At 40.7% G+C, this 11,375-nt stretch overlaps 1 protein-coding gene across 1 annotated transcript; it reads right to left on the bottom strand.

Annotated features, from left to right (window-relative positions):
- Positions 1–794: 794 nt before the first annotated feature.
- Positions 795–11,156, bottom strand: LOC133912656 (3-oxoacyl-[acyl-carrier-protein] synthase II, chloroplastic-like). Its single transcript, XM_062355508.1, has 13 exons — positions 10,668–11,156; positions 9,662–9,867; positions 9,360–9,563; positions 9,140–9,250; positions 8,944–9,039; positions 8,820–8,865; positions 8,612–8,691; positions 8,362–8,430; positions 8,193–8,277; positions 7,938–8,092; positions 7,754–7,834; positions 1,877–1,936; positions 795–1,399 (listed from the first exon to the last, which is right to left on the bottom strand). The coding sequence occupies exons 1-13, from the start codon at positions 10,843–10,845 to the stop codon at positions 1,283–1,285; spliced, it is 1,488 nt and encodes a 495-aa protein (XP_062211492.1). The 5' UTR covers positions 10,846–11,156; the 3' UTR covers positions 795–1,282.
- Between the last annotated feature and the right edge of the window lie 219 nt (positions 11,157–11,375).

Below are 11,375 nucleotides of genomic sequence, written 5' to 3'. Positions count from 1 at the left end.
TTGTGCACTAATTCATGATACAGGTTGCTTTGCATTGTGGAGGCAAGGCATTAGCCTCGCAATGAGGGGGTCTGGGTTTGAGCATCTTAGTTTTTCATTTCAGTTTTCTGTTTCCTAAAACAATAGATCTGAATTCAAATTGTTGAATGACTTCTTTCACCTAAGTATTTAAAAATTTCAAGAGCGTTGGAGTTTTTCTTTTAGGCCTTACTACTGATAGTCCTAAGCTATACGAACTCTAGAACCCTTCTTTTTTCCCACACAACTCAGCCGCACGTACACTCACGCTCACCATTGCCATCAACTGATATCTCTTATCCCCGGGCTCCGCCATAAACTTCTGCAGCAACGGAAGAACATTACCACGTAGCCCGTGGATCCCATACGAAAAGACTGAAAGACACATGCATAGCTCGGCAGGACATGAGTTTTGCAAACGAAATCAGACCCGGTGGTCTCCATGACTCCATCTAGTACCGTCAGTCCTATGGAACGTCAACTTAGGTGCTGACGAGCTGTCTTGAGCTATTGCAAGTCTCTAGGCACTCTTGACAGAGAAGAGGCCAACCTAAGTCCATATTTAGAAATTTCACATAAATTTTGCAACAATTTCATAGGAAATAATGCAGTTCCGGCCCGTAGGAATCCAGTGAAATCCACGCATTCCAAACAAGACCTTAATATTCGCTTTTGCCATCGCATTAGCCTCGTGAGAAATTAATGCATCTCTTCGGTTGATACATATACTCTGAAATCTGTTTATGTTAAGATGAGATGACATGCTTGTGTGTGTCTGTAAGCAGACTCATACCGAATAGAAATCAAAATAGCAACTCAGTACTCACGTCGCAATAGCTCATTACACATTACAAAACCAAACAACTAAAACCATAGCACCTGCGTGCTCGACAAAGGGATCAGTTTGTACTGAATATATAAGAAAAGTACTGTATCTGTCGGGCACACGGCTACACCAAAAATACCGGTCCAAATAACGTTCCTGTATGACAAGTACAATAAGCATCCGAACAAATAAAATGGACCAACGGGCACATGGAACATCTCAACGCCCCCTCCCCCCCCCCCCCCTTGGAATTTTTTAATTCTCTATTACAAATGAACTCAATTGCTATCTTTCGGTTGTATGGCAATATATTGTACTGTGCTTGGATTTCTTTGTAAATTTTGCAGTACAGGAAAAGTCGCTGAGCCTGGTAGCCTTATAAAAGGTACCGATTCCCTGATGTGTACCAACCACAAGAAAGCAAATCATCAACAGAGATCACTTGAGGGGCGCAAACAAAATTGATGAGTTGTGCCCACCAAAACCAAATGAATTCGACAATGCCACCTTCACATCACATCTCTCCTTCTGTGGACCCACTAGCATTCTGACATCCTACGTCAAAGACCGAAAAAAGGCATGACGGGTATTGATTTGAAATAGATGAATAAAAGCACAAAAAAGGTTTATGTTAGTTTTTAATCAAACAAGTTGATGGGCTCAGGATTGGAGCCTAGCTTTTATTGCCAAGTTAAAAAAGGAATTCAGGATTGCCAGAATATATGCTTAGTTAAAAAATAAACAACAAATGCTTATGACTAAAGCTATAGAATTGAAAACACGCCTTTTGAAATGACTATGTACAAAGCAAATATAATCCATCCGGATCAATGAACTGCTGTAGATTAGATTCACTAGGTTTTTTTCTTTCGTTTTCAACTTCAGTAGAAACAAAAAAGCCACAACAGAACCACATCAACCTGGCATTACCATTCCATATACCAATGGTCCAACACATGCTAAATTTGGTCAAATATGGCCAAAAATGGGTTCAGCATTCAATGGAAAATTGTGAGTCCAATAGGAAATTACCACATTTTTTTCCGGGTTATCTAAATTGATATTTGGATGGATCCAACCTGTTCTTATAGCCTGCAAGTACACAAAGCAATACAAAACCATGAGGACATGACGAGATCAATATCATTTGCATCAAAACTTCTGATAAATCCAGCATCCTAGCATTTCTGCTCACTAAAGTTGACACTTCTTAGATCCATACAAGTAATAACAACAACTAACGGACTAACATGCTATAGATATCCATATTGTCATGCTAGCAACTACGAAAATGCTGATTTGGCTATCACACACTTAACTAGGTCTGAAACTTCGAGGAACAGCTAACTTAGTACTTTCTGATGACAGCCTCATCATGTTGGCAAAACAATTTTAGCAACCGTCTAAGTTGGGATTGAACAATGGTTAAAGAGGAAGTATCTAAAAATTGCATGCGCTATACAAATTTGCTCAAATGATAATGACACTGTATGATAATATTCCAGAGTTCAATGCCATTAAGGAAAGTTAATCCATAAGAGTATAAAGCCTGCATTTAAACTTTAAGGCATAAAATTGTACTTCTGGTGGAAGCTCAAACAAGAAGAACATAGAAAAACTTTTACCATCCATCCTTTAAAAGGGGCTAGACTATAAAACGGACTCTGGTACTTTGGAAAACAGTGGACAGCAAATTTCTTTTCAAGAACATATCGTCAAATTGACTGTACATTGGAATTGTGTTTGTCTAGATGACTTGAAAGAGCATCATGACAATGAAGGCCTTAGATGGGTTAGCACTTCATCTAAAAACAACTATTGTTCTAGATATTGTCCTATTCTCCCCCAACCCCAAAAAGAAAAAATGTCATCTGAGTGCAAAGGACATGTTGATGCAACTTATTGAATTTAAACAACTGGCAAATAAAATAGAGAAAAATGATTTTCGGCAGTTCAAACTTTAAAGATAGAGAAAAATGATTGATGCTGGTTCTTGCCATTGCTTTCTTAAGATGAACTTGGTAACTGGTATGAGGCAGCGCTGCTCAAATTTACCAAAAGACATTATGCAGGCAGTTAAAATATTAAGTGCATGAAACTTCAAAGGTTTAAAGGTGGTTTATATTGATAAAATCAGTGGTTTCTAAATTGAAGAGCGTATAAAACAAAATAAAAAAAAAACTCCCCACCTTTTTCAATTATGACCCGCTTCTACTTCCACCCCACTCCTAATTGGTTCATCTTCAACAGGAAGTCAAAATGCAAAAACCAAAAAACCACAGGAATATATTGGTCTAATTTGGTCAACTCCAATAGAAAGAAACTTGAATGCCAGATGCAAGCACTAAAGCAATCCATTATGAAACTAGAGTGTTCTTGGCAAAAGCTGATATTAATGTGTGGTTCCAAATTTTGAGACACAAGACTGATCAGAATTTATAAATATTTTGGCAAAAGTTGACAATGTAGCCCAGAAAGACTCTACTACTTACCCACATCGTATGGTGCCTAGTTAACTAGCAAATATTTAGTAAACAACTCTACCAAAAAAATCTCAGTAGAAACTGAATTGAAATCTGTTCATAGCCATGCAATATTGGATACCCCATAAGTGCGGAAATCAACTTTAGTCATGCCTGATAGGATTGAGACTTCACCTCAAGCAACTATAAAATGAAGGAAAATTCCAAGCAAATGTAAGTTCGACGTGGTTCATGGTACATGAAACAAATAGCCATGTGCCCAAGTAAAGATGATTACGTACAATAAAGGGATGCTCATTGCACATAACTTATTTATTTTACAGTTACAGACTTAGCATGCGAATTTGCGGATCATTAAGGCAATTAATCCATTAGAATCTTTTTCTATTAAGAGTAACCACTAAGCATGCATTAGGTACTGCAGTCATGCAGTGGATACCTGAAAGCACTCTTATTATACTATTTTCTAATATATTATTAAAAAATTTAGAACACTATTGTAGATGTCATATGAAAAACATATAACATAACAAGTTCTCCAAACACAACTTTAGCTATTAATTTCTGTTCTATTATATTTATAAAAACCTAGTAATTATAGCATTTTGAAAATACTTTTCAAGAAAATCTAAACATACAATTTTCATATGTCCAATCTAAATATTTACAGGGGTACTGGTGCCCAAAGTTCAAAACACTAAATGCACATCCCGAAATGTCGAGTATTTGTGTAAAAGAACAGATCTCAAAGATGAAATTTCCTACTTTCTTTTTATCCTATTTCCCTAATCTAAAATTTGCTTTGTATTGTGTGACTAGTCCATCTAGGAATCAAGACAACCTTCAGCTGGAAGAATCTCAATACTTTTTGGACCATTGTGAATTATCAACCTTGTATTCACTCGACGAGAAATCAGATGACTAAGATAAAACGCGAAATCAGATGACTAAGATAAAATGCTGGTGCTCTCTTATAGTTTCAACACCAATTGCCCTGATGTAGCTTATGTGTATTCGGATAATGCATAATACACCGATAACCTTTGATAATAGACTGATAATGTTATGAGATCATAACGGGAGTAAACATCTGTCGGGAGGATAACCAGGCAACGTCAGCTGCTAGGGATGAGAGATTAGAATATAGATAAGAGAGACTTAGAATATTAGAGGAGACTAGATTAATTCTCATTGCTTGCTTGATTCCCTGAGGGGGCGACTGCTCTTTATATATAGAGCTTGGCCGAATCCAAACCTACTAGGACTCGAGTCATAAATAGACTCCATCTCGAGTCCTTCCTGAATACAACTTATCTCTTTCCATCTACTGACTCTACTTCTCCTAGCATAGTTTAACTATACTAACATATCTAATCTGACTTCTAACTTTATCTCAATCTTTCCTAGACCGAATCCAACTTGCCTGTTCAACTTTCACTTCCAATACCGCACATAACATCTCTCCCCCCCCCCCCCCTTCGGAGACAACTCATCCTCGAGCTGTAGGGTGGCGACCATGGTTGCAACCCTTGAAAGCCCCATGTTGACGAATGGTTGTAATGCTAGCACGACACACTGGAAGGTGCAAGGCAACACATACATGACACCCATTTCTTGAACTGACAAGGATGTTCACGTGGCAACTATTGATAGATACTGAAATATGAGCCTTCTTGACGTGCCTGATGCATGCCTTTGCGATCCCATGGAAGATAGCATCGGAGCTGGTGGATTTTTGTGGCTCTGATACCAATTTGTTATGATCCTACGATCATAACTGAGGTAAACATCCTCTGGGAGGATAGTCGGACGGCAATGGATGCACGCATGGCGTGGCGGTGACTGGAGGTAGGTTTGTCGCCGGTGAAGGAGCCACTACATTGGATGACGTACCACTTTACAGGATGCCAAACGTGTTGATAGTTGTCGCCGATGAAGACGCCAGCACACTGGAAGTCGTGCTACTGTGTAGCACCGCTGGCTGGTTGGCAATGTCCAATGAGCATTGTTCCACCACTGAAAGTCACAAGGACACGATGGCCAGCTCCTGAACCACCTCGCCTAGTTGTTTGATGGTGGTGAAACCCTCCTTGATCTCCTTCCGTAGCTGCTCTTCTTGTGTGGCGAGAAGCGCCTTGAACCGCTTGTTCTCAGCATTACAAGCCATGGGCTCTAATACCAATTTGTTATGATCCTAAGATTATAACGGGAGTAAACAACTACCGGAAGGATAGCCAAGCGACGTCAGCTGCTAGGGATGAGAGATTAGACTATTGATGAGAGACTTAGAATATTAGAGGAGACTAGATTAATTCTCATTGCTTGCTTGATTCTCTGAGGGGCGGCTGCTCTTTATATATAAAGCTTGGCCAAATCTAAACCTACTAGGACTCGAGTCCTAAATAGACTCCATCTCGAGTTCTTCCTGATTACAACATTTCTTTTTCCATCTACTGACTCTACTTCTCCTAGCCGAGTTTAACTATACTAACATATCTAATCCGACTTCTAACTTTATCTCAATCTTTCCTAAACTGAATCCAACTTGCCTATTCAACTTTCATTTCCTAATACCGCACATAACATCTCTCCCCTTCCTCGGAGACAACTCGTCCTCGAGCTGTAGGGTGGCGACCATGGTTGCAACCCTTGAAATCCCCATGTTGACGAACGGTTATAGCGCCAGCACGACACACTAGAAGGTGCAAGGCAACAAATACATGACACCCATTTCGTGAACTGACGAGGATGTTCACGTGGTAACTATTGATAGACACTGAAATATGAGCCTTCTTGACGTGCCTGATGCATGCCTTTGCGATCCAATGGAAGATAGCGTCGGAGCTGATGGATTTTCGTGGCTCTGATACCAATTAGTTATGATCCTATGATCATAACTAAGGTAAACATCCGTTAGGAGGATAGTCGAACGGCAATGGATACAGGCATGGCGTGGCGGTGACTGGAGGTAGGGTTGTCGCTGGTGAAGGAGCCACTACACTGGATGACGTACCACTTTACAGGATGCCGAACGTGTTGATGGTTGTCGTCGATGAAGACGCCAGCACACTAGAAGTCGTGCTACTTTGTAGCACCGTTTGCTGGTTGGTAATGTCCAATGAGCATTGTTCCACCATCGAAAGTCACAAGGACACGATGGCCAGCTCCTGAACCACTTTGCCTAGTTGTTGTTTGATGGTGGTCAAATCCTCCTTGATCTCCTTCCGTAGCTACTCTTCCTATGTGGCGAGAAACACCTTGAACTGTTTGTTCTCAGCATTAGAAGCAATGGACTCTGATACCAATTTGTTATGATCCTAAGATCATAACGGGAGTAAACATCCGCTGAAAGGATAGCCGAGCGACGTCAGCTGTTAGGGATGAGAGTTTAGACTATTGATGAGAGATTAGATTATTGATGAGAGACTTAGAATATTAGAGGAGACTAGATTAATTCGCATTGCTTGCTTGATTCCCTGAGGGGGCGGTTGCTCTTTATATAGAGAGCTTAGCCGAATCTAAACCTACTAAGACTCGAGTCCTAAACAGACTCCAACTCGAGTCCTCCCTGATTACAACTTATCTTTTTCATATACTGACTCTACTTCTCCTAGCCGAGTCTAACTATGCTAACATATCTAATCCGATTTCTATCTTTATCTCAATCTAAACTAAATCAAATCCAACTTTCCTTTCCTAATACCACATATAACAGATAACCAGGGGACTATCAAGGTATTTTTTGTAATAAAGGAAAAAAAGGATACCTCTATGATACCAGAATTCCTCCTCTGCACACGGTGTGCCCAGCAAAAGTCAATCTCCAAATTAGTGCAAAAACTGGGAACTCAAGAATCAGACATCCATCTTGCATCTCTTTATGTAATCCATGGCCTATGATATCCTATCAACTATCATTGTGTACTCTATTATGTTGTCTAGTTGTATCAGTTGTTCTTGAGAGTTAACGCTAGATTGTCTATCAGACTATCAGCTGGCTTTTGCTTTTTAGTACATATATGTTGCTATATAGCTGTATCAGTGATCTTGAGGAATTTTGCATCTGCATATCGCCATACCAGTATCACGTATATGTGCTTCCTAGGTTTGTAGTCAGCTTTAGTGCAGAACTGCAGATGTAATTATTGCACCGATTCTTTATTTACTTGACTCCACTAGACAATGCAGAAATGCCAAATCGCCCCAAATAAAACAAGCACTGTAGTTTGAATATCTTGCACCAACTACCCTTGAAAAATGGCATACTGGATCAATATCTCAGCAGATATCACACAAACATATCAATTTTTTGGGACCCATAAAGATACAGACTACAGTTCCCTAACCAAAAAAGCATCTTTTGAGTAACAAAATAAGAAAAGCAAACAAAGAACCCTAATAGCAAAAATTGCATTAACCTCCTTACTTGTATAACAGCGACAGCTTCTATTCCACCTGCAGCTCCTAGCAGATGGCCTGTCATTGACTTCGTTGAGTTCACTCTTAGCTGCAATATATATTAGCAAATCATTTAGTCAGCTAAACTGAGGATAAAAACAGAAGGTTTCTACGTCTAAAAAACATAGAAGATTTCTGAGATCAGAAATTGCCTGAGGATTCTGGCCAAAACAACGGATGAGAGCTTCAAATTCCTTCAAATCACCCATCTGTGTAGATGTTGCATGGGCATTTATATAGTTAATGTCTTCCTTCGTTACTCCTGCATCTTCTAATGCTTTTTCAATACAAAGAATAACCCCTCTCCCTGATATTTTATTTGCACAAACTTAATATTAGCATCAAAACAGTCCAAGAATATGAGGATGATTGGAGAATAGAATAAAAAGATCGAAGAAAAATTTCACCTTCAGGATGTGGCTCTGTCATGTGGTATGCATCACATGTGAAGCTTCCTCCCAGAAATTCTGCATATATTTCCGCACCTCTTTGCTGCAGAAATCCAAATCATAAACTCATAATGTTTGAATAAAATCAACCAGACAAATGGGTTCAAAGGAATTGAATGAATGGAACCTTTGCATGCTCAAGTTCTTCCAAAACAAGCACACCAGCCCCTTCTCCCATGACAAATCCATCGCGATCCTGTGACATAAAAGAAAAGAATACTGAGATGAATAAGAGTTCTGTTGATTCAAGATTCAGCAGCCAAAGAAATAGATGAACCAAGCCACTAACTGTACTGGAAAATGTATCACTAGCATATAAATAAAATTATTTGGCTAAGAAGTAGAATTTGTGTAAACAGTATTCTTAAACTACTAACCACATCCCAAGGCCGAGAAGCTTTTGTTGGATCGCTGTTTCTCTGTGAAAGAGCTCTACAGGCCACAAAACCTCCCAATCCTGCATTTAAAAGTTTAAATGATCAAAACAGTAAACTCTATATATGCATGAGAAAATTAAGGTACAAGTTAAATGAAATAAAAGCAATTAGGAGTGAAGATATCTCAAATAATAAGAGCGCATCTTACCAATTGGGATTATTGGTGCATCAGAACCACCACAGAGCATCACTTCCTGTATGTTTAGGATAAAATTGCAATTAGGACAATCCTTATATTGCAGAAGAGATAACAAGAAGATGGAGTTACTTACAGCTTCTCCTTGTCTGATATGATTAGCTGCATTCAAAATGCAGAAGTTACTTGTAGCACAAGCAGTAGAGATAGAGTAGTTTGGGCCCATCCACCCCTGCATATGAAATTCAATTTCAGTAGTTAGGAATTATAATCACTATCAACAAACAGGGAAAGTAATGAAACAGCATGAAAGGAAGAATCGTATGAGGCACCAGATCCATAGCAAGTATTGCAGAACCCATGTTTGTTGTAGCAAAAGGTACACAAAACGGGTTTATCTTCTTGTAGGAGACTCTCAATGCTTCAATCGCATCACTAAAAACCTGCTCAAATAGCATAAGAAGCTGAGATAAATGACTAAATTAGAAAAGAAAAGCATCGAAAAATTGTGCTCTTTTTTATTAGTATATAATGTACGGTAAGAATCAGAACCTTCATGCCACCCATAGCAGACCCAATGAGAACCCCACATCTTGATTTTTCCAACTCATTCATGATTTCTTCAGTGATTCCAGCATTTTCCAATGCTTTCTTTCCAGCAGTTATCAAGTATTGCATGAACTTGTCCATTCGCTTAGCTAGCTTTGGTGCAACCCAACCATCTGTTGAAAATGATTTGATTTCTCCTGCAATTCTCTATATGACAGATTACATATCAAGAAGTATGAATATTTCTTTGCTAAGTTGCAAAATGAACCTCAAATCATTATCCTTCAGAAGAACAAAATAAATACCGTGGGATAGTTAGAGCAGTCGAATGCCTCTATCTCACTTATTCCACTGAGACCCTGTAGAAGGTTATTGTAGAATTCATCAGGATCATGGCCTAATGGCGTCACTACACCCATGCCAGTGACAACCACCCTCCTTTGTTTGATATCATTTTTCTTGTTTTCCACAGCTCCTCTTTCAGGATGCAAAGTAACAGCCATGGCCATTCCTGCAGTTCAAGAGAATCTCATTCAGACAACAGACAATTAACGCAACTCAACACATCCAACAGATAGAAGCGGACAAAAGTAGAGGTGGTGCCACCCTCAATTGGATCCTTCTCCAAGCACCGACTTATTGGTAATCTAAATTATGTAAGGCTTCAACACATTGGGAATAAAACACCAAAATTGGCAACTACTAGGTTGGTTCATCGACACATTTCATCCGGTATACTTGTGATGAACTAATGATACCATAGACACCAGGCATGACTGCTGAAATGTCAACAGTAAACAAATGCAAGCAGGCGATACTTCCAGAATGGACAATTTCCTCCACAAAATTTCAGTTTACGTTGTCTTGTCCAGCACCATATTTCCCAATTGGTTATGAAATTTCCCTGAGGGCACACTTCCTCTCGCTGATCAAAATCCTAGGTACATTAATAGTTTAAAGGAACCAAGGCAACCAAACCTAGCGATTGCAAACCCACCAATTCACTCCATGAACATGCATCACACATATGTAATTTCTAATGAAAACCTGACGGCCAGCCCGAAACTATACAAAAATACTAGACCAAGATGCCAGCATCGAGCAGGGTATAATCCTCTCCTCCCTTACATCCCAGGTGCGCACACGATCGATGTCACACCTGAAACCGTATAAAATTCACACCTTTACCCCGCCTCCATATCGCCGCGGTGATACTACCGATGCAGTAAAACCCCCCATTGCATTTTTACAGTTTACAGTTGAGCAACCAAGAACGAAACCTTGACAAGAAGAAATGGAAAATGGCCTTACCAGAGCGCGCCCCGCCGCGGCGGCCAGCACGGAGGCGGCGGCGCGAGCCGAACAGTCCCCTGACGCTGCCGCCGCTGCCGTGCCTCCGCTGCTTCTCCTTCTCGCCAGCGCCGCAGGCCGCGGACAGGCAGGCGGCGACGAGCCAGGTGCACAGCGGTGGTGCCACCGCTGGCGCCATTGTTCACGACCTGGATCCTAGCGGCGCGACGGGGCCGCGAGTCACCTGGATTCGACGGGCCAAGAGACGGCGGCACCAAGAACCGGCGAGCGCGAGATGCGTGCGGCGCGAAAGCGAGGTGGGTGGGTGGGTTCGTGTGACTTGGGGATGCGGCAGCGGGTGGGCTCTAGTAAGAAAGGAGGCGGTTTGGGCGCATCTGGGAGGTGGAGGACGGGGCGGAAGCAGGCATTGCCAGGTGCTCGACGCGAGGTGTGGTGGGAGTGGAAGAGTTTAATAGAGGAGGTAATCCAAGACAGATGGCAAAACTTTTTGTGAGTTTTTTTTTCGAGAGTTTTTACCCTTTTGATGGGTTTTAAGAGTAAAAAAAAGTAGTTGTAATATTGCGGTAGAATGTGTGTGGAAAACTAGAGAAAGAGAGCGGTGTTGATGAGGCCAGGTGCGGCTGTGGATGCTCCCAAAATTTGCCTTGAGATGGATTGGATTAGATAGGTGGCAGATTTGATAGGGAGATAGACAGGGAGCGACAAGTA

This window comes from Phragmites australis, chromosome 3 (genome assembly GCF_958298935.1).
Source record: "Phragmites australis chromosome 3, lpPhrAust1.1, whole genome shotgun sequence".
Lineage (NCBI taxonomy): Eukaryota > Viridiplantae > Streptophyta > Magnoliopsida > Poales > Poaceae > Phragmites > Phragmites australis.
Note: the sequence above shows the minus strand (reverse complement) of the source record. Positions and strands in the feature narration are given on the sequence as shown.